General features: G+C 39.0%; 1 protein-coding gene and 1 pseudogene across 2 annotated transcripts in view; both read right to left on the bottom strand.

Moving 5' to 3' along the window:
* TTC23L (tetratricopeptide repeat domain 23 like) overlaps nt 1-24,529 on the bottom strand; it is a gene marked incomplete at both ends in the record, with an annotated part of 57,987 nt that overhangs the window by 2,967 nt on the left and 30,491 nt on the right. The window contains 2 exons of the mRNA XM_082650278.1: nt 6,250-6,332; nt 13,550-13,677. Of these exons, the coding sequence (XP_082506404.1) occupies nt 6,250-6,332; nt 13,550-13,677 (211 nt within the window). The remainder of the gene's footprint in view (nt 1-6,249; nt 6,333-13,549; nt 13,678-24,529) is intronic.
* Nucleotides 10,679-11,137, bottom strand: LOC309820917 (large ribosomal subunit protein eL21-like; annotated as a pseudogene). Its single transcript has one exon. The product of its transcript is annotated as a large ribosomal subunit protein eL21-like (transcript).

Here is a 24,529-nt window from a genome sequence, read left to right as displayed (position 1 = left end):
AATAGGTTAATGGGCATTGAGGCACCTTCCCTCTTCCCCCTCCTGTAAAAAGAAAAGGATGGTTTTCCTTGCTCCTTCTATTGTCTCCTACAGCTTAAGACCTATCAAAAGTTATACCAAAATAAGTTTTCAGCATGCAGCTGTCCTAGAGGCGTCTAACAAGGACAAAGACGAAGCTAATGCGCCACGCCTTCATACTTCCCGTAAGTCTGGGTGACTGCCTACAGATGCAAAAATAGCTAATATAGAGCACTTGCCATATACCAAATACCATGCGAAGTGCTTTATGTGAACAATCTCATTTACTCTTTATTATCTTTCCACACTATAGATGCTATTCTAATCCTCATTAGAGAAACCTGAGGCTTAGGATAACTTGCCCTACGGCACACAGAAAGTAGAGGAGCCTGGATTCAAACACAGGTCTGTCTGACTCTAAAGTCCATGACCTTGACTACTGTATTCTAACAGCTAGAACTGTCCAGTAATGGAAAGGGCCACCTGGACAGGTAATGAGTGAGTTCCTGATTTGAGGAGGTGTTTAAACAGGTACTGGACAAACAGTAATCTTAAAAATCTGTTCCACCAGTACAGCTCACTCTCATGTCAGTGATGATTTTCTATTTGCCTGTATGGCTTCTTATTAGTTATCATTATCATCATCACTTCTAATTAGCACATACTGTGTGTCAGGCATCTTTCTGAGGAGTTTTACTTACACTAGCTCATTAACTCATTTATGAAGTAGGTATTATTATCCCCATTTTATAGGTGAGAAAACAGAAATAAAGTGACTTGTGACAAGCTCACCCAGCTAATAAATAAACTGATTGTAACTCAGGCATCTGGCTCTAGTCCATTCTCTTAACACTACATTATATTGTCTAAATATTTGACATGTATGTGATACTCTTTTTAAATTTTTATTCTCTTTTATTATCAGAGGTATAATACATATTTGTTGTTTAAAAAAAAAGTCAAATAATATACATTATTTCAACACAAGTTGAAAGGACCCCATAATTCCATACCCCAGAGATTACTGTTACCCTCCTTAATTATATAGTTACATATATTTATGGGTTATACTATATATAATACTAATATCTATTTGTGTGTTTTTACCTCTAATAATATATCTAGAATATTTTTCCATGACTCTTCAAAGCTCTACTTCATGCTTTTGAATGACCATATTATATGGACCATTAACATGTACCAGTTTTCCTACAATAAACAGATCTACAAGGAAGATACATAGATATAGATATACATATATATGTATATAGAGATATATAAAACTCTAGCTGGTCACCTGTGGATATATATATATCAACCAACAGTTCCATACCAGAGTACTGGGAGGGCTGATCTCCCCATACCTTTGACAGAGCTGGGTTTATATGACCTGTATTTTTCATTAACACAAATACAGTAGGTTGAAAATGGTATTTCAGTTTTTGAATTCGTAAATTCTGTATGAGATTGGAAATCCTGTTTTGTGTTTATTGGACATTTGCATTCCCTCTTTGAACTGCCCCTTCATGTCTTTTGTGACATTGATAATGACCATTCCCTTCTCTGAAACTTTCTCCTCCTATGAGTTCCTTTCTATTTTTTCCTGACTCTTCCAATTCTCTAAAGACTCCTCGTGAGTCTCCTTCCCAGTCCTCCTTCTGAATGACCCCTAGATAATACAATAATAATAATTACAATAATTAACATTTCACAGACGCTTAGTATGTGCCATACATTAAATAAAGCCTTTAAAATAGAGTCTTATTGTTTGTATTTCATTAGATGAAGAAAGGAAGATACAGTCTCACTGTAAGTGGAAAAGCTCACACTTGAGCCCTCTCTATTTTGATTCAAAAACACCACATATGTTCTCTCCAAAATAAGTGGAAACGTTCTCCAAAGTTCTTACCTACGTTTTCTTGTTTAACATACACATATTCCATGGATTTCTTATCCATTTCTTTAACTTCTAATGTATCTCAAATTTCTGGTCCATACAGCCTATTAGACATTGCCAAGTGGACGTATTCTGGGTACCTCAAATTTAACATATCCAAAATGTTTTATCTTCCTCAGACCTCCTAGCCATCCTCCAAGATGACCTCCTGTTGCCAATATGCTCCCATTCACTCAGTTGCTCAAGCTAGAAACTTCAAAGCCACCTTTGAATGGGCCCCTGCCTCCATTACACCTCACATCTAATCAGCTCTAAGGTCTTGCCAATTTGAGACTCCAAATTGTTCTCAATCCAACCTCCATGTGCCTTCTACTATGGTTTTAGATAATTAAGGCTCTCAACATCTCTCCCTTGCACTATTGCATCTGCCTCCTAAGTGGTCTCCCTACTTCTACGGTCTCCTCAGGTCCCATCTATCCTTCCCATGGCTGACAGTTCATGTTTCAAAGCCAGTAACTGATCGTGGCACAACCTGCTCAAAACCCTTTGATAGTTACCTTCTGTCTACTGAATAAATTCTAAACTCACCAGCATAGCACATAAAACATTCCATAATCTGACCCCAATTTATCTTTCCAAACTCATCTCCAGCACGTTCCTACTCAGGTACCTCCAGCTACAACAACTCAAGGCCGCTTGCTTCTCAGAAATACCAAGTCTCTCCAGGCCACTGTGCTGTTGTTTGTGCTGCTTGAAATGCCCTCCTCTGGCTTTTCTACCTGTTGATGTTTTACTTTTCTTTGAAGACCCAGCCACCTGCCTGTTGCGTACACACTGTCTCCCCCTACATTTCCAGCCCTACAATTTATTACTTGTCCTGTTTATATTTCTATTAAAGCTTTATTACAGACTAACTTGTAATCTGGTCATGTGTGTCTGTTTTCTTGAAAGGACTATATCTTAAACATCTTAGTATTTCTAGAGTTTGCAGGGAGCTCGATACGTAAATGATTAAAACTGAAGTCCATTTGTGATTTAGGTAAAAGACTAAACAATCTCAAAGTTTACTTCCAAATCTGAGACTTTCTGTGCCTTTTCTTTACACTGAAATCTTATTTGAGGCTCTTGCAACTAACATTTAACCTTGGAAACCAACTCCTATTTCATGGGGCCAGTTCTGCTTTCACTTCTTTGCAGAGGCTTCAAAAGCCAAGAATTTGGGCTCTTGGCAATGAAAGTTCGGAGAATGTTGTCACTGGGTTTCCAGAGGAGGTGGGGTAGAAAGCACAAGAGCACATCAGGAAACTAGCAGAGTTCCAGGACATCTGGGGTTGATTATTCCAGCAAGATGCTCAAGCCAAGAGAACAGTTCCTGTACTGGGTTTTTTGTGGGGTTTTTTGTTTGGTGGTGGTGGTGGTGGTGTTTGACATCTGGGCTTTGGCAGCCACGCCTATGGCTTTGCTCAGCAATTCTTGAGGAATGAGATATGAGCTTGTTTCAGGACTCACATCTTACTGACTGGACTTCTGCTACAGCAGAGTCCTTCAAAAGACTCTTCTTTTCCCCTTACATGTGCTTTCTTGGTAGGTCTACGTCTCACTGTCATTTAGAGAGAAGAATTAGCCTCCAAGAACCAAAAGAAACTCATACTACCTGGGGCCTGAATTGGGTTATACCAATGCTTCCTAATTTCTCCTCCTCCTATCATTCTTTTCAAATCATGGACAAGGAAGCAGGAACAGTAAAAAAAAAAAAAAAAAACTCGAGGGAAAAGCAACCTCAAGCTACTGAGGAAATGGATTCACTCCAGCTATTCTGAAGTTTCTCTTTTTAAATACAAGCTGAGTAGAACTTTGTTCCAGTTTTGAGGACACATGCATTTCTTGTCTGAAGTTACATGTTTTGTACTTTTACTTTCATTATTATTACCTTCAGTGTACAAAATGTACTTTAGATATGTTCAAAGATTCAAATTCTCAATCTAATTCTCAAACATACAAACATATTGTAATACTGCCCAACGATCAATCACAATTAGGATTTCAAATATTCTGACCTATTACCCTGGAAGCAAAAGGCATGTACTGTAGAAGAAGGGGGAGGAAATGTGTTTTGCTAACATTCATTGAGTACATATTCTGCCAGGCACTGGCCTATGAATGTTATATATGTTATTTTATCGAAAACTCAAATCAACTCTATGTCATATGCTATTATTTGCATTTTAGTGATGGAGAATCCAAGCCTCAGAGGTTAAGTGATTTTTCCAAAGTCATATACTTATTAAGTGGCAGAGGCAGGTTTAAGATGACAGGGCTGACTCCAGTAATATATACTTTTTACCCATCACTCTTATTATAAAATAGTAATAGCGTGATATATAGAAGCTTCTTATCGAAACATTCTATTATCTCCAGCATCTCAGAAAGATAATTATTCTTATTTTATTCTTATGCCAACATTTATTGAGTACTAAAGACCTGTCAGGCCCTGATCTAAGTGCTGTATTATATGTGATCTTATTATTTCTCAGAAAATCCACTTTTTGAGGAAGGTACTGTTATTTCACTGATGAATAAAGGTGCTGAGAGAGGTTAAGTAAGCTCACCTAGGTCAGAGAGCCTGATTTAAAATCCAGACAGCCTGCCGTCAGAGAGTAAGCTACACTGCCCACGGAGAGCACGTTCCGGAGCTAGAGAGACCTGGGTTCACATCCCAGCTCTGCCTCCTCTGGGGTAATTCAACTTGAACATATCTGTCCTCAGTTCCCCCATATGTAAAACGAGGTTCTGGGGACTTGCCTGCTGATTAGGTGTCCCCATATACAGTCTCAAATTCCTCAAAAGTCAGAATCCCTATTATGTAGTGAAAGGCCGTGTATTTTTGAACTACGACAGTCCTGGGTTCAAATCTTACCACACTTACTGGCTAGATGACTTTAAACAAGATATTCAAACTTTCTGAGTCTCAGTTTCATCACCTGAACGTGTAAGATAAAATACCTACCGAATAGGGTTATTTATGAATCAGAAATAATACATGTATGTTACAATATCGGGGGATTGGAAGAAGTTCTACCTTATAGTTATTATTAATACCGTTATGGTTACTGACTAAGAAAACATACTTTCATGTACACCAGCAGGCAGAGGGCAAAGTTCCCCATATACCCTCCTACCGTGGGCATCACTGAGAGAGGCTAGAGAACATTCTCTCCTGGGTAAGATCAAGGTCTGCTGTTGGGCCTCCTCTAGGTGTGGCTCTGACTGAGGTGGATGGGGACAGGATGGGCTGATGTATTCTCTGTGCTCATCTGGTCCCCCACCTGGCCAGCGTAGTGAGAAAGTACTAACTGTGAGGCACCTCCAGTGAAGTGCAATCAGAGTCCTAACTCTCACCCCATAATGACACCCCTCTTTGTTAGAGGGCTCTAAGGGGAAAGCACATGGCCTTCAGAGTCACACTTGCTTGGGTCCAAACCTCCAAGACTTAAGTGAATTTAGGCATGTTCTTTTATAGAACATCAGGCCCCCTTCTGTCAAACGAGAGCTATCGTGTAGGGTATTTGTAAAAATTAAATACTTTATGAATAGGAGCTAGCTCAGTTTTAGGGATTTAGTATACACTCAACAAAAGAGAACAGTTCAGGATCAATATCATTCTGAGATGAACAAACAGCGATGATATGCCAAGGGTCAAGAAGGGGGCAGGTCTACACAAAACACTCTTCTTTGGCTGAAACATTTTTTAAGAAGAATCTGAAGAGGCTCTTTTATTTTTAACTTTGGAGACAACTGTTTCCCCCCAAAAGTTGCCTTATGTTTAGGGACTTAGATTTTGTATGTTTAGCAAGAAAAGTAAGTTTAATGTATTCACTTACTTTTTTTTCTGGTCGTGCCCCCGGCTTGTGGGATCTTAGTTCCCCCACCAGGGATGGAACCCAGGCTCTCACCAGTGAAAGCATGGAGTCCTAACCACTGGACTGCCAGGGAATTCCTTCACTTGCTTTGTTATAAACCCAGTTTGTATCTATCACAAGCTGTTAGCTGAAACAGTCTTGTAGGACTTGGTTATAATGCTCAGCATTGAAAGAGACATAAATACTAAATAATATTGCAGCAGACCCCTGTAACATCGGGTTCTGAGAGACTACTAGAAATTGACTAGGTACCTCCAGTTTAGGATTTGGCCAGATGCATCGTACAGGCTGGCATTTTGCCTTACTAACAAGAATAACAAGGTGAATCACCCCTAAATGAATGAACCTGGGTGAGGCCATGCTATCCATATATCCACACTGAAGACCTGGTTGATGATCAGGGTCAGAACTTACCTCTGCATTAGGCTAAGGAGGTTTTCTGTGTCTCTGCTTCTACAGTGCTCTTTTCCATATATGAGGATTTGAATCATCAGACACTGTAGGCGAGTTGAGAAGCCTAACAGTTTAAAGAGAATCAAATAACAAGCACCTTCATTATAAACCAAACTCAGGAGAGCACCAGTGGAACTGAGATGTCACAGGTTGACATTTCAGATGCCTGTACTACTCTTCCTCCTGGTTCCCTTCCAAGGAGGAAGGAGTCTGAATCGAAGGCTCTGTCCCCCTAGTGCTGTACCTGTATCATTCCACTTCACTGAAGCTTCCACTACCATATGTGGCTGTGGAAAACCAAAGTAACAGGCCTGAAAATGGACAGCATGCCTACCTAAAACCCACAGTGGTTTCCACCAGGATTTTCCAAATAGCTGTAACCAAACGGGTAGATATAAATGAAATCAGTGTACGTGTCCCAAACTTGCATTGCATTCTCATGCTACATAACTTTACTCTTAGGCAGTTTTCCATTGTAAATTTTATTGCTGACCTCTCTATCCAATCAAGGTGGAATTATAGGCACCAGATTTGCCCTCCCACGTGAAACAACCAGAAAAGAAAAAGTAGACGAAATATATTTGGAACGATCTTCATGACAATGAACATTAGGCAACAAAGGACAGTGTTCCCTGAGAGAGGGAAAGCAAGTGAAATAAACGCTATGATTGCCCCAGATTACTGCTTTGAGACCATCTCCAGGCTGTGATGCAGGGAAGTGGAGCTCAGCAGACACCCTGAATTGAGCATACGGAGCTGAGAGTCTCAGGAGACTCTCAGGGCAGAGTAACAGAAGAGAGACAGCTGCACAGAAAGAGAATATCTATATCTGCAGTGCGTCCCTTTCAAGTGCGGTTGGCCTGCAGTCTGGGAACCTGCAGATACAGAGGGCCGACTGTACTACAACATTTTATACTAGGGACTTGAGCACCTGCAGACTTTGGTGTTGGTGAGGGGGGTGGGTGGGAAGTCCTAGAACCAATCCCCCACGGATACCGAGGGACAACTGTATTCAGCAGAGTACTGATTAACACAGAGGTGTAAAAACTGCCCAAGGCTTGAGAAAAGAATCTGAAGGTACTGGAGGGAACAGTGCCCTGTGTTTATACAGGACCAGCTATAGCGGCCTCTTCAAAATGAATCTTCAAAATGAAGTCCCCATTCTTCTGTTATTTACTATTTTCATACTTATTACATTAAGTTAACCTGAAATGAGATAAAATATCTCCACGCCTGCCAATATATGTGTGTGTGTGTGTAATGCTTTTTTTTTTTTTTGGCCACACTGCACAGCTTGCGGGGTCATAGTTCCCTAACCAGGGACTGAACCTGGGGCCCTGGAGTGAAATCGCAGAGTCCTAACCACTGGACCACCAGGGAATTCCCATGTGTGGATTGCTTTTGACTCTGCCCTCTTGAATATCAGTTGATCTTTACCAACTTTTCCTCTGAAACTGAACTAATTTGGGTTTTATGTAGAGACATCACTACTGATCTTACCTAGTCTTTAGCTTGGGCTGTTAGTATACTGACTGGCTGAACAACTGTTAGGCACACCTCTTGCCACATCCTACTACTAGGCAATGAACTTCTAGGGTTGTCTGAGCTCCCTGGAAGGGGAATCAGTGCTCGGGTAATGATGGCTAGACAAGGTGTTCCTTATTCCAACACAACCTTTGGTGCTTTCACAAGATTCTGCTACTGCCATACCAAGTTTCCAGGATTAGGGTATTACTCTTCTAAAACTCTGGTCCAGGCACAGACACAACAAAAGTTTCTGTAGTCATATTCTCCCTTAGCACATCTAAGAATGTGAAGAATTTTCAAAAGAGAACACTTTACTTAAAAAAAAAGAAAGAAAGAAAAAGAGAAGGAAGAAAAAAAAGGAAGGAGAGAGAGAGGGAAGGGAAGGGAAAATACACACACACACACACACACACACACACACACACACATCTCCCCTCACATTTTGCTTACAGGCCTGGGAGCAAATGTGAAACACCAGCCAGTATTCACCTTCCTTAGCAGCTGAATTGCCTTTCTGAGCTCTCCTTTGGCAAAGCAGATCCTGCCCATGTTATAAAAAGTTTCAGCCACTTTTTTACTACAGTCACCATAGCTAATGACCTGAGACTTCAATAAAGCCTTTAGCAGTCTGTAAGCCTCCCAGGGGATAAAAAAATATGTACCTATTTTTAATTCACCTGGTAATTCTGAAGGAGCATGCTTGTTGTATTCCATGCGCTTTTCAAACCTTCAGAAAAACTGAAAGAATAGTAGAATGAATACACATAATATTTTAATCTAGATTCACCAATTGGCTATCATTTTGCCACATTTGCTTTCTCTTTAAAAAATTATATGTATATGTAATAGATAACATTTTTATATACATATATAAATACATACACATATATACTTTTGTTGAAAATAAGTTGTACTTAAGATACTTTACCCCTAAATACTTAAGCATGTATATTCTTAGAACAAGAAGATTTTCCTACATAACTACATTACATTTTTACTCTCAAAATTTTTTACATTGATATAATATTAATATATGCTCTGTATTCAAATTTCCCAATTGTCCAATAATGTTCTTTATAACTTTCAAAATCTAATATCCAATGAAGAATCACATATTGCATTTAGTTTTCACAATCCTTTAGTCTTCTTTAATCTGTAGCAGTTCTGCCCTTTCATAATACTGGCTTTTTTTTTTTTTAAAGTCCAGGCCAGTTGTCTTTCAGCTCAACTCTCACTCTTAACTACTTACTATACAGCATATGATTTAGAGAAAAATTAAGTACACACTGGAAGTTGTTTATAGAACAACAATGCTTGTACTCATTGGATTTCCCAATGTGCTTTCTTTAGAGGGAGTGAAGAGGTACAGTTATTGCTGTGGCATCCTCAAGAATAGCACATCACCCTCTGCCTGTGTTAACTATGTTGACATTTATAAATAGAACATTTCTTTGGAACTGGGTTGACTATGTAATCAACATCCTCATATGTGGCATGTCAGAACAAACATAAAAAGGATGTCAGTTGTTGCTTTCCAGGAAACATTGACAATAATTTAGGAGTCTCAAGGCTCTATATTATCTTTGCATTTTTCAGAATAGGAAAACATGCATATAAGTAGATTTTCCTATTTTTTCAGTGTACAAGTCTTTCACCTCCTGGGTTAAGTTTATTCCTAAGTATTTTATTCTTTTTGATACTTTTGTAGATGGGAGTGTTCTCTTAATTTCTTTTTCAGATTGTTCATTGTTGGTGTGTAGAAATGCAGCGGATTTTTGTATGTTGATTTTGTATCCTGAAATTTTTTTATATCCTGCAATTTGTTTATTAGTTCTAACACTTCGTGTGTGTGTGTGTGTGTGTGTGTGTGTGTGTGTGTGTGTGTGTGAAATCTTTAGGGTTTTCTACATATAAGAATATAAGATCATATAATCCACAAATAGAAATAATTCACTTTTTTCTTTCCAATTTGGATGACTTTTATTTCTTTTGCTGGCCTAATTGCTCTGGCTAGTACTTCCAGGACTATATTGAATAGAAGTGGGCAAGAGTAGGCATTCTTGTCCTGTTATTGATCTTAGAAAAAAATGCTTTCAATTTTTCATCACTGAGTATGATGCTACCTGTGAGCTTTTCATATATGACCTTTGTTATTCCTAGTTTGTTGAATGCTTTTATCATAAAAAGATGTTGAATTTTGTCAAATATTTTTTCTGTATTCTTGCAATGATCATGTGATTTTTATCCTTCATTCTGATAATGTAGTGTATCACATTGATTGTATTTCATGTGTTGAACCATTCTTGCATCCTAGGGATAAATTCCACTTGGTCATGGTGTGTGGTCATTATAATATGCTGGTGAATTCAGTTTGCTAGTATTTTGTTGAAATGTTTGCATCTATATTCATCAAGGATATTGTTCTGTAGTTTTCTTTTCTTGTAGTCTTTTCCTAGCTTTGGTATCGAGGTAATGCTGGCCTCATGAAATGAGTTTGGAAGCATTCCTTCCTCTTCAATTTTTTGGGGAAGAGTTTGAGGGGGATTGGAGTTAATTTTTCTTTAAATGTTTCATAGAATTCACCAGTGAAGCCATTTGATCTTGGGCTTTTCTTGTTGGCACATTTGATCTCCTTACTAGTTAAAGTTCTATTCAGATTTTCTATTTCTTCATGGTTCAGTCTTAGCAGGTTGTAGGTTTCTAGGAATTTACCCATTTCTTCTAGGTTATCCAAGTTGTTGGAATGTAATGGTTCATAGTAGTCTCTTATAATCCTTTTAATTTCTGTGGCATCAGTTGTAATGTTTCTTCTTTCATTTCTGATTTTATTTATTTGAGTCTTCTCTCTGTTTTCTTATTTAGTCTAGCTATTCATTGGGATTGATTCCAGTAGCTCAGGCTCCTGGTGCTCACAAAGTGTGCTTCTCTGTGTAGAGCAGGCTGGCTCTTCAGTTGAACCCGTGTAACTTTCTCTTTGGCTTCCTTCTTTTTCTGATCTTTCATGCATTTCAGGAATTTATCTCGGCCCTTAGAGTGCTTAATATGCTCAATATGTACATCAATCCTCTTGGCAAGAGGATTACCCTTAACTTGTTTGTTTATAACAATGCCAACGGCAAGCTGGGTAACACTGTAGACCCTTCCAATTTTGCCACGGTAACATTCCTTTTTGAACAATGCCCATTCCCTTACTGTATACAAGATCACCTTTCCTGTAGATCCCCAAGGATATGGCCAAAGAAATAACTCCATGTTTTCTGAAAGGCCTAGAGAACATATAGTGGATGCCTCTCCTCTTTCCCTTTGTGTTCACCGTTTTAAGGAATTACTGGAAGATGGCAGTTCTGGCCAATGGATCCTGTTTATTTTTTATCAGTGGCAGATTAAATCTCTGTTTGAAAAATAAATGTTATATTTCATGGGAACACAATTCCCAAATCATCTGAGTTTCTGTTATGGTCCTCTAGAACAGGCTGAGAATCTCATCTCAGGCTTGAGGTTGGGAGAAAAAGCTCCTTTTAAAATGGAATTATCCCACAGGAAATGTGTTATAAAATTCAGCAAAGTAACTCAATAGTTATTGAGCACCTACTATGTGCCAGTTACTGTTTCAGGCACTAGGGACATTGCAGTGAACAAAACAGACAAAACCCTTGTCCTCATGGAGCGTGTTTCTTAGTAGTAAAGGTGACCTGTCCACAGTCCTGCTTGTGGTTTAGATTCAGAGCCACCTGGCACTCAAGACTCTTCTGCATCTCTGTCTAGGAGCTTGGTACACTCGGTTAGAAGCAGACAGCTGTCAGGCATTGGTACTGGTGTCTTATCACAGAGTCAAGATGTTCACTGTACCAGAACATAACAAGGATAAGCTATGAGATTCTGGCCAAGTACTTTCTTGGAAACTAAATTAAAATATTAGGTCAATCTGTGGCTTTACATTAATCTTTGGAACCAACAGAAAATATTGCAGCCACTGTAAAAAAAAAAAAAAGTCACAAACCACCACAAGGATTTTGCTTCTACAAGTGGCAATTAAAATAGAACTAAAGAAAATGTCATCATTTAAAAAATGTCGGGCTTCCCTGGTGGTGCAGTGGTTGAGAGTCCGCCTGCCGACGCAGGGGACACGGGTTCGTGCCCCGGTCCGGGAAGATCCCACATACCGCGGAGCAGCTGGGCCCGTGAGCCATGGCCGCTGAGCCTGCGTGCCCAGAGCCTGTGCTCCGCAACGGAGAGAGGCCACAACAGTGAGAGGCCTGCGTACCGCAAAAAAAAAAAAAAAGTTCAAATGTGGAATAAAAAAAGCTTTTTCTTCATTCTTTGAAAAAAAATTCTTACTTATTAAGTGTCTAGAAACTTACTCTTAAGTTGGTTTTCACATGGCCAACAAAACCACGTCAGATCCACACCTGTTTCTCACATGCCTGAGGAAGAATAAAGTTGGCTTGGTCAGGTCAAAGTCACATGGGATCTCATGACGAATAAAGGTCTTCACTGCCTTCATGCTGAACTCAGTACATAAAGTTTTTGAGTTTTTGAGTAACAGTTTAGACTCATGGGACTTCTAAGTAAAAGGTCAGCAATCAAAAGCATTTTCTCTAACTGTTTTTTTAATGTGAAAACAAAAGTTTGATTAATAAAGAATTCAAGACCGGAAACTGAGAAGGAAATAATATATCAAGAGAAAAATGAATTGGTACAGCCACTACGGAGAACAGTATGGAGGTTCCTTAAAAAACTACAAATAGAACTACCATATGACCCAGCAATCCCACTACCGGGCATATACCCGGAGAAAACCATAATTCAAAAAGAGTCACGTACCAAAATGTTCATTGCAGCTCTACTTACAATAGCCCCGAGATGGAAACAACCTAAGTGTCCATCATCAGATGAATGGATAAAGAAGATGTGGCACATATATACAATGGAATATTATTACTCAGCCATAAAAGGAAACGAAATTGAAGCTATTTGTAATGAGGTGGATAGACCTAGAGTCTGTCATACAGAGTGAAGTAAGTCAGAAAGAGAAAGACAAATACCGTATGCTAACACATATATATGGAATTTAAGAAAAAAAAATGTCATGAAGAACCTAGGGGTAAGACAGGAATAAAGACACAGACCTACTAGAGAATGGACTTGAGGATATGGGGAGGGGGAAGGGTAAGCTGTGACAAAGCGAGAGAGAGGCATGGACATATATACACTACCAAACGTAAGGTAGATAGCTAGTGGGAAGCAGCCGCATAGCACAGGAAAATCTGCTTCGTGCTTTGTGACCGCCTGGAGGGGTGGGATAGGGAGGGTGGGAGGGAGGGAGACGCAAGAGGGAAGAGATATGGGAACACATGTATATGTATAACTGATTCACTTTGTTATAAAGCAGAAACTAACACACCATTGTGAAGCAATTATACTCCAATAAAGACGTAAAAATAAAAAGAAACTATCAGCTATATCCAAAGATAAAAGCCAATTTTGACTTAAAATATTAAATTTACAGGACCAGAGATTATATGTGTCCAGGATTTGAAGGACCTCATGTTTCAAGATACAAGAAAAATACTTCTTTTTCTTTACTAATATCGCAAGCTGCACCAGCCCTATTTTTATTGCTGGCTTTTCCTGAGTCTTCTCTGAGCTCCAGTTTCTGAATTATGAGATGAAAAAGACTGTCCCAATCTAATAAACAATCTAGCAATTACATTTATTAGTTGATAACATTTACCTGTTTTTCCCCATTTTGAACAAGCCATTTGCAAAATTCTTCAATGGTCGTCAGTGTTTCATAATCCTCTGGGCCCGATGTTGTTTGATATGCAGTGATGCTTTTTATAAAATATATCTCAACAGCATCTGCAAAAAAGGGAAACAATTATTTAAGGCAATAGGCTAGCCTTACAAGTGTCTAATTTCAGCTTCAGCTAAATTAATTAGACAACTGCATGCTTAAAGCCCATGCCTGTCCTCTTTCCAGCACTCATAAAAGCCTCAAAAAGTCTGAGATATAACTTGATGGCATATCAGATGATGTTCTGATTTTATTCTCTTGATGAAATGCGTGGATTTTCTGTAGGAAAAGAAAGCTTATGTCTGAACTGTCTTATCCTGAGACCTAAAGTAACCATCATATTAAACTCCCAAGTGCAACGCAAGACTATGTTTTTAGCTAAATTAAAATCTGATGGCGATTACTGCTTACTGGGGTTTCTGTTCAGTGTATGTGTGTGTGGAGAGAGAGGGTGAGTTTTGATTTTCAAAGAACTTTAAATATACAGCTTTTATTGTTTAAAAATTTACTCCTCATGTTGTCTTTTATTCCAAACATAATAGATGTTTATGTAATCAATCTAGAAAATGCAGAGAAGCAAAAAGAAAATGAACATTATCTCCATACACATCACTCAGGAACAGGCACTAACATTTTTTTTTAACCACTGTATTAAGGTATAATTTGTATACCACACATTCACCCATTGTAATTATACAGTCTGATAAGGTTTTAGTAAATTTATATAGTTACATAATCATGATACATGATGTGATCACACAATATATAGTCTTTTCAGGCTGGATTCTTTCATGTAGCATACTGTTTTTGAGGTTCATCCATGTTGTTGCATGAATTAGTTTTACTCCTTTTTATTGATGAGTAGTTTTCTATCATATGGATATATCACATTTTATTTATACATTCACAAGTTGGTGAATATTTGTGTATGTGTATACAGTCTACTATGTTTATCCGCATACTTATTAGTTCCAATTCCATTCCTTTCTGTGGATTTGAGTTACCATCTGCTGTCATTTTCTTTCAGCCTAATGGCTTCCTTTAGTATTTCTTTCAGGGCAAGACTGCTACCAACAAATCCTGTTTCTGTTAATCAGGAAATATCTTTATCTCACCTTCATCTTTGAAGGATAGTTCTGCTGGATGTACAATTCTTGGTTGAATTCTATTGCAGTATTTTGAACATATTATTCCATTGCCTTCTAGCCTTCATTTATCTGATGAAAAATCAACCACTAATCCTATTGTTGTTCCCCTGTACGGAGTTGTTTTTCCACTGCTGCTTTTAAGATTTTCTCTTTGTCATTCAGCAATTTGACTTTGTGTCTAATTATGGTTTTCTTTGTGCTTACCTTACTTGGCACTGAGACTTCTGAATCTGTGGATAACATTTTTATCAAATTTGGGAACTCTGGGGCCATTATTTCTTTAGATGCTTCTCTGCCTCATTCTTTCTCCTCTCCTATTGCAGCTCTCATTACGTGAGTGTTGGTACATCTGCTATTGTCCCACAGACCTCTTATGCTCTGTTCGTTTCTCTTCAATATCTCCTATCTCTGTTCTTTGGATTGGATCATCTCTAGTGACCTACTTTTGAGCTATCTCTATCTTTTCTGCCATCTCAAATCTGATGTGATCATTAACACATTTTTCATTCAGTTACTATATTTTAAAATTCTAGAATTTCCATTTTAGCTGATTTTTAAAAGTAGTTTATATTTCTCTATTGAGATTTCCTATTTACTAAGTGATTTTCATAATATTTTCTTTTAATTCTTTGAACAGTTTCCTTTAATTCTTTGAACATATTTATGATAGCTGCTTTGAAGCTTTTGCTAAATCCAACATCCAGCCCACTTACAGTCAACCTCTTTTTCTTTTTCTTTTTCTTTTCTTTATTTTTATTTCTTTAGTTTTTTTGCCTGTGCTGCTAGGCTTGCAGGATCTTAGTTCCCTGACCAGGGATTGAACCCAGGCCCTCAGCAGTGAAAGCACGGGTCCTAACCAATGGACCGCCACCAGGGAATTCCCCAGAGTCAATTTTTCTGAGTCACAGGTTCCTGCCTCCTTGTATTGTCCCTTTTTTGCTGACAACTGTACATTTTAGATAATATATAGGAGCAATCACAGATTCTGATACATCTTTATGGGATTTTGTTTTGTTTTGTTTTTAAACTACAGAATCTGTCTCCCCCATGGAGCTTGGAGGCTAATGTCTTTGCTCTGGTGTTATTTTTGTGTGCGTTTGTTTCTGGGTGTTTTGTTTTTGTTTTTGTTTTTGTTTTGATTAATAGACTTTTTAGAGCAGTTTTACATTCACAGCAAAATTGAGCGAAAAATACAGAGATTTCCAATATAACCCTGCCCCCAAATATGTACTTACAATGGTTAATTTTGTGTGTCAACCTGACTGCGCTAAGGGATCCCAGATAGGCTGGTAAAGAATAATTTCTGGTGTGTCTGTGAAGATATTTCTGGAAGATATTAGCATTTAAATTAGTATACTGAGTAAAGAAGATCTACCCTTACTAACACAGGCAGGAATTATCCAATCCATTAAAGGTCTGAATAGAATCAAAAAAGGGCAAAGGAAAAGCGATTTGTCTCTTTCTTTTCTTGAGCTGAGAAATCCATCTACTCCTGCCCTTTGGGCGCCAAGACTTACGTCAGTGGCCCCCACGTCCCCCAGTTCTCAGGCCTTTGGCCTCAGACTGAGATTTACACCATCAGCTCCCCTGGTTCTCAGGCCTTCAGACTCAGACTAAATTACACCACCAGCATTCCTGGTTCTTCAGCTTGCAGACGGCAGATTGTGGTACTTCTCATTCTCCATAACCACATATGAGCCAATTTCTATAATAAAGCTCTTCTCTTTTTTTTTTTTTTTTTTTTTTTTGCGGTACGTGGGCCTCTCACTGTTGTGGCCTCTCCCGTTGCGGAGCACAGGCTCCGGACGCGCAGGCTCAGTGGCCATGGCTCACGGGCCCAGCCACTCCGCGGCATGTGGGATCTTCCCGGACCGGGGCACAAACCCGTGTCCCCTGCATTGGCAGGCGGACTCTCAACCACTGCGCCACCAGGGAAGCCCAAAGCTCCTCTTTTATATCTCTCTCTCTATATACTGTTGGTTATGTTCTTCTGGAGAACTCTAACACAGATTTTGGTACCAGGAGTGGGCTCAACAACTTGGACTCCCACTCACCAAGGCCCGCCTGGTTATGGCCACTGTTGAGTGTCCAATCTGCCAGCACAGAGACCAACACTGAGCTCCCAGTATGGCAGCATTCCCCAGGTGATCAGCTATCTACCTAGTAGCAGGTTGGTTACATTGGACTACTTCCATCATGGAAGGGGCAGTGTTTTGTCCTGCCCCTGCAGGTATCTACGCTGGATGCAGATTTGTATTTCCTGCATGCAACGCTTCTGCCAAAACCACCATCTGTGGACTTATAGGATACCTTATTCACCAGCATGGCATTCCACACAATACTGCTTCAGACCAAGGAGCTCACTTCACAGCAAAGTGTGGCAGTGGGCCCAGGCTCATGGAATTCACCACTTTAGGATGGTTACCCACCATCCTAAAGTAGCTGTCTTCATGGAACAGTGGAATGCCTTTTGAAGACTCAGTTACAGTGTCAGCTAGGTGGCAATACTTTGCAAGGCTGGGTCAAGCTTCTCCAGAACGCTGTATATTCTCTGAATCAGCATCCAGTATATGGTACTGTTTCTCCAGTAGCCAGGATTCACAGGTCTAGGGATCAAGGGGTGGAACTATGAGTAGTGCCACTATAACCCCTAGTGACCCACTAGCAAAATTTTTCTTCCTGTTCCCATAACTTTATGCTCTGCTGGCCTAGAGGTCTTAGTTCTAGAGGGAGGAGTGCTTCCACCAGGAGATACAACAATGATTCCATTGAACTGGAAGTTAAGACTGCTACCTGGCCATTTGGGGTTCCTCATGCCTTTTGAGTCAACAGACAAGGAAAGGAGTTACTGTGCTGACTGGGGTGACTGATCCTGACCACTAAGAAGAACTGGAGTAGTATTCCACAATGGAGGTAAAGAAGAGTATGTCTGGAATACAGGAGATCCCTTAGGGCTTCTCTTAGTATTACTATGTCCTGTGATTAAGGTCAATGGAAAACTACAACATCCCAATCCAGGCCAGATTAGTTCAGGAATGAAGGTTTGGACCACCCCACCAGGTAAAGAACCATTACCAGCTGAGGTGCTAATAAAACAAGAGGAAAATAGAATGGGTAGCAGAAAAGGGTAGTTATAAATACCAGCTAAGACCACATAACCAGTTACAGAAATGAGGACTATAATTGTAAAGAGCATTTCCTCCTTATTTTATAAATATGTTTGTGTGTGTGTGTGTGTGTGTGTATTAAACAAATATCTTTGCTTTCTTTGCTATTTTATTTCATCATGTTACATAAGATGTATTAACTTTATATCAGCATTTAAGGACCATTAATTTTACAGCATAGCTTTCAGGTTATGGATACCAGAAGATGAGTAAACATCCTTGAAGGTCTTTACCTCCTCTTCTGGGGAAGGGATTCGTGCGTTTTCAGTTGTACCCAGGATAGTTGTATCATGTCAGGTGGAATTATGACCTTGTTATTGTCTTTATTTGGAGATTATGTTTAAGGAGATGCATACAGGTATCAAGTTGACAAGGAGTGTATTTGTGATGGTTACTTTTGTGTCAACTTGACTGGGCTAACAGATGCCCAAACAGCTGGTAAAACATTATTTCTGAGTGTGTCTGTGAGGGTGTCTCCCGGAGACATTAGCATCTGAATCAGTAGACTGAGTAAAGAAGATCCACCCTCACCAATATGCGCTGACATCACCCAATCCATTGAGGGCCTAGACAAAACAACAACAACCCCAAAAAAGGCAGAGGAAGGGTGAGTTCTCTCTCTGTTTTCTTGAGCTGGGAAATCCATCTCCTGCCCTTGGATAACACATAGTTGTTTTAAATTCCCAGTCTGATAATTCCAGCATCCCTGCCATATCTGAGTATGGCTCTGATGCTTGCCTGCCCTGTCTCTTCAAATTGTGGTCTTTGCCTTTTAGTATGCCCTGTAGTTTTTTCTCGGTAGCTGGGCATGATGTATTGGGTAAAAGGAACTGCTCTAAATAGGTCTTTAGTAATGTGGTAGTACGGTGCTGGGGGAAGGGCAATGTTGTATAATCCTATGACGAGGTCTCAGTCTTTTGGTGGGCCTACACCTCTGCACTGTGAACACAGGTGCTCTTCAGTCGCCCTCTTCCTCAGGTGGGACAGGATGGAGGAGGCTGGAGCTGGATATTTCCATTTTCTCAGGCTGGTTAGGCTCTGAAAAAAACCCGTTAGGGTCTGGTATAAAAGAGTTTCTCCTGAGGATAGGCCTTGTTAGGCAGAATGTTCTGGTATATTTTTAAATGGTGACTTTCCCCCTCTCCCTGCTGCAAGCAAGGGGGGATTTTTCTCCAGTATTCACTTTGAGAACCTGGTCAAGTTCCTGGAGGTAAAACACTAAAGTGTAGGGGCTCCCCTGTGACTGAGTACCCTTAGAAGTTTTAACTCTCAGACTTGTGCACGCTGAGCTTCCATAAATTCATCAACTACAGTTCAGGTTTTCCTACCCCAGTACTGGTTCCTGTGAAGATGGGTATCTGTTCTGGTAAATTGTGATTACCTGTATTCACCCGTGTCTCCAATTTCAGGGGCATCAGTCTGCCCTGTGACCTCACTTCTCTGACAGATCTAAGAAGAGTTACTGATTTTTCAGTCTGTTCAGCTTTTTTCTTGCTGTTAGGATGGAGAGACCATTTCCAAGCTCCTACATACTGGACCAGAAACTGAAAGTCTTTGCTCAGGTTTTAACACTTATTTTAATGTTTAGTCTGGATTCCTGGGGGTGACCCCTGTGTCTGCATAGCTTCGTGTTGACCCACTGACTTGGGAAGAGGTTGTGCTCAAATGCCTCCAGACTCTATGTCTTTCATCCTCTGTTGAGTGACCTGTATGTAGACTGGGGGGTACATTTAAAGCTCTGCCACATTTCAAGTCTCCTTTGCTTGTTACTTTCTGCTGGACTCTCCAATGTCCCCTGCATGTGTATGTGGTTTCCCAATTGGCCAGGGATGCTGGAAAGCTCATCTAGCCTTTCTATGGCTCTCTCATTTCAAGGTTCCTCTGGTAAAATTTATGACTGGCCTGAGACTGACACCAACCACTACAGCAAATTCAGGCTAACAAATATCAGGCGATCCCCAATTCATTTCCTACTAAGTTGGCCACTATTATCTGATAAATCTGTAGGTTTTTGCCCCTTGCTCTAAACTGAGTCAGCAGCCTCCTCTGCCAGCAAAGCTGCTGGTGCTCTTGGCTAGTTCCATGCTGATAAAATTGCTATTCTCAAGGACTAAGCTGGGGCAGTGGATGGATAGGAGTAGCCCCACGCAAGATGCCAGAAAGACTCTCTCTTTATCTAAAGCTCTAACAGTTTTTTGAGAATGATTTGCAATCTGTTTGTTGCTTATCTATTTCCAGTGCCCTGAAATGGGTGTTTTTGATCATTTTATTTAGTTTGTGTCTGTGTGTGTACGTTTGCTGTGTATGTTGAGAGTGTATACAGACCTCTTTACAAAGCCACAGCCAGAAGTCTCTGCCTCTGTTTACATTTTGATGTACACTTTGATGCAGTTCTACTTACTCTGCAGTTCATTTTTCATGTTTACATATATGTAAATATAAACAGTAGTATTTTCTGTGTCCTAAAAATGCAAGTTATTTTTTCCTTAATGCTGTTTTTTAAAATTAACCTTCTCTTTATTTAAAAAGTCTGGTCCTTTTATTTTATTTTATTTTAGCCACGCTGCATGGCTTGCGAGATCTCAGTTCCCCGACCAGGGATTGAACCCGGGCCATGGCAGTAAAGCCTGGAATCCTAACCACTAGGCCAGCAGGAACTCCCCAAATCTAGCCCTTTTAAACATTACAAAATTCGATCTAGTTAATATACCAAATTTTCCTTTCATTTATTGATAAGGTTGTTTCTAATTTTTCACAATTACAAATACTGCCACAGTGAACATCCTTATACATGTTTCCTTTTCAATTTTACTAGATATATCAAATTGGTCCCCCAATTTCATATCAGTTTACACTATCACTCCCACCAGCTATGAATGAGCAGACCTGTTTACCCACTGTCTGGCAAAAGCTAGATATTTTCAGATTTTTAAAATTTTCACATAGGATGGGGGAAAGCTTGATCTCATTACAGTTTTAAAATATATATAGCTGTAAGATGTGTGACATCCTGCCAAATTGCCCTTCAGGGAGTTTGTAATCAAATTGTTCTCATCAATCACAAATGTTACCCTTTTTAAAATGTTGACAATTTGATAGAAGAAAATTGGCATCTTTACTGTTATATATTATTTCTTGATTATTGTAAAGTAAATGTAAATTTTAGCTCTTAAATTTAGGACAATGATTCATTTTGAATTAATGTTTATGTACAATATGAGAGTGTTTTGGGGGGTTTTTTGGCATGTGGATACCAATTGTTCCAATACTATCTGCTGAAAAGACTATCATTTACACATTGAATTGCTTTTGCACCTTTGTCAAAAATTAATTGGCCATTAATTAATTAAGTCTATTTCTAGACTCTCCTTGTGTTCCAATGATTCTGATTTCTGTCTATCTCTTCACCAATACCACTCTTGCTAATTGTTGCTTTAGAGGAAGTCTTAAAATCAAGTGGTGTGATTTTCTCCAACTGTACTATTTTTAAAAATTGCTTTAGCTTCTTGGTTTCTTTGCTTTTCCATATAAATTTTAGAGTCGGCTTGTCTATATTTACAAAAATTGCTGCTGGGATTTTGATCATAATTGCATTAAATCCATTGACTGATTTGGGAAGAACTGACCTCTTTACTATATTGAGTCTTCCAATCCAAGAACACAGTGTGTCTCCATTTATTTAGGTCATCTCTGACCTCTTTGATCAGGATTTTGTAGTTTTCAGGACATAGATCCTGTATATATTTTGTTAGATTTATACCTAAGTGTTTCACTTGGGAGGATATCTTTAAAAATTTTGGTTTCCAGTTGTACCTTGCTAATATAGAAATATGACTGGTTTTTGTGTGTTGATCTCGTACCCTATGACCTTGCGAAGCTTAAACTCACTTACTAGATCTAGGAGATTTGTAGATTCCCCGGAATTCTAGATTCCTTGGCCAGTCATGTTATCTACAAATAGAGACCATTTTATTTCTTCTAAGCTGTATGTCTTTTTCTTGCCTATTACACTGGCTAAGACTTCCAGTACTATGTTGAGTAAGAGTAGCGAGTGAACATCTTCCCCTTGTTCTTAATCTTAAGAGGAAAGCATTCACTCTTACCGTTAAACATGATGTGAGCTGTAGGTTTTTTGTACAGGCCTTTTGTCAGATTGAGGAAGTTCCCCTTCCATCATGAAAGGATGTTAAATTCCGTCACATGCTTTTTCTGCATCAATTGGCAAGATTCAGGTTTGAATACTGAACCAGCCTGACATTCTCAAGGAAAAAACCTCACTTGATCATGGTGTATTATTCTTTTTTTATATATTGCTATATATTTTGTTGAGGATTTTTTACATCTATGTGCATGAAAGGTATTGGTCTATAGTTGGTTTTTTTGTTTTGGTTTTGTCTTTTCTTCCAGTGTCTTTGCCTGATTTTGTTATCAGGGTGATGCTGGCCTCATCATCATAAGATGAGTTGGGAAGTAATCCCTCTTCCTCAATTTTATGAAAAGATTATGTAGGATGGGTGTTATTTCTTCTTTAAATGTTAAGTAGAATTACCCAGTGAAATCATCTGGGCTTGGAGATTTCCTTCTCAGAAAGTTAAATACAAATCCTTTTTTTCTTTTTTAATAATTAGGGTCTATTTGGGTTATCTGTTCATCTTGGTTGAGTTTGTTTTTTATTTTATTTATGGTATTTCATGACAGGCACAAGTCTTAGGTCTTTTTATAATTAAACCTATCAATCTCTTCTTTTCTGGTATATCTTTTGTGCTCAGAGAGTTCTTTCCTCCAATTTTTAACTTCAGTACACTTCATTCCAGTACTGTACTTTCTTCTGGCTAATTTATATTTTTTAGTTTTGATGTAAAAAATATTAATCCATCTGGAATTCAGTGGATGCTAGGAGGTGACAATCCAGATTTTCCTTAAAGTTAAAAATTAGTATCCAAGAAAAGAATAAGGTGGCCTTGGAATCTCCTAACTCTATAATCATAAACTTTTTCTCATAAAAAACAAATTTTACATATTCACAAATAGATTAAATTTCTTAATAACCATAACTAATTTTTTTTGTATTTTTTGTAATAGATCTTTATTGGAGTGTAATTGCTTCACAATACTGCACTAGCCTCTGTCACACAACAAAGTGAATCAGCCACATGCACACATACAACCCCAAATCCCCTCCCCGCTGAGCCTCCCTCCCACACTCCCCATCCCACCTCTCTAGGTATAGCAAAGCACTGAGCTGATCTCCCTGTGCTATGCTGCTGCTCCCCACTAGCTAACTGTTTTACATTTGGTAGTGTATATGTGTCGATGCTATTCTCACTTCACTCCAGCTTCCCCCTCCCCGCCAGGTCCTTCAGTGCACTCTCTATGTCGACATCTTTATTCCTGCCCTGACACTACGTTCATCAGAATGAATCCAAAAATTCATTCATGGAATTTTTTTAGATTCCATATATATGTGTTAGCATATGGTATTTGTTTTTCTCTTTGACTTACTTCACTTTCTATGACAGATTCTAGGTCCATTCACCTCACTACAAATAACTCAATTTCATTTCTTTTTATGGCTAATATTCCACTGCATATATGTGCCACATCTTCTTTATCCATTCATCTGTCTATGGACATGTAAGTTGGTTCCATGCCCTGGATATTGTAAATAGACCTGCAATGAACATTGTGGTACATGACTCTTTTTGAATTATGCTTTTCTCAGGGCGTATGCCCAGTAGTGGGATTGCTGGGTCATATGGTAGTTCTATTTTTAGTTTTTTAAGGAACCTCCATACTGTTCTCCATAGTGGTTGTATCAATTTACATTCCCACCAATTTTTAAAAAATCAAATATATAGATGTAGCACAAATACTGTGAGTATACACAAGGACATTTTTTAAATGAGCAAGATGATTAGCTAGAAAACACAGAATAAGAAGCTTCAATTAACATTCATGCTAAAGTAAACAATATTCAAAATATCCAAATAACTTCTGAAAACTAAAAAACAAAAGTTTATTTAATAACATGGGGAAATACAAGAGTGGAAAAAAGTAGGACACAAAACTTTCCCTATAATATCCTCCCTCCTTCTCTCTCTCTCTCTCTCTCTCACACACACACACACACACATATATACACACACACACACACACTTTTCCTCTCTCTCTCTTTTTCTCATATATGACTGGAAAATAATGTCTACCAAAATGGATTACTTTTATAAGCAGAGAAAATCAACATTTAAAAAATATTTAAGTTACATTCTTTACAAATCCCGAACTCCTCCTGATAAACCACTGAATACATTAGTGTCCATTAAGTGGATCAAGCCAGGTGAGCATGGGACAGTGTCCTCCCTTACCAGTTCCTTTGCGTCTCTCCCAAAGCTACCCACTTTGAAAAGGATGACTCTGCCTAAGGAAGGACTACTGTTGGATGAGTTCATGACTTGGCTTTCCTCTAGAATCCCCAGTACCTCACTTTTGAATAGAAATCAAGAAAATTCTAGCTGCTACAAACATTCTCTCTTATAAGCCAGAGGAAGAGTCCAGGAGGTTGAGAGTGGAGGAAGGTGAGGAGAGGAGCCAATGTTTTTCTC

The sequence above is a fragment of the Grampus griseus genome (genome assembly GCF_964374135.1).
Source record: "Grampus griseus genome assembly, chromosome: 3".
NCBI classification, from domain to species: domain Eukaryota; kingdom Metazoa; phylum Chordata; class Mammalia; order Artiodactyla; family Delphinidae; genus Grampus; species Grampus griseus.
This window is presented reverse-complemented; position numbering and strand designations above follow the sequence as displayed.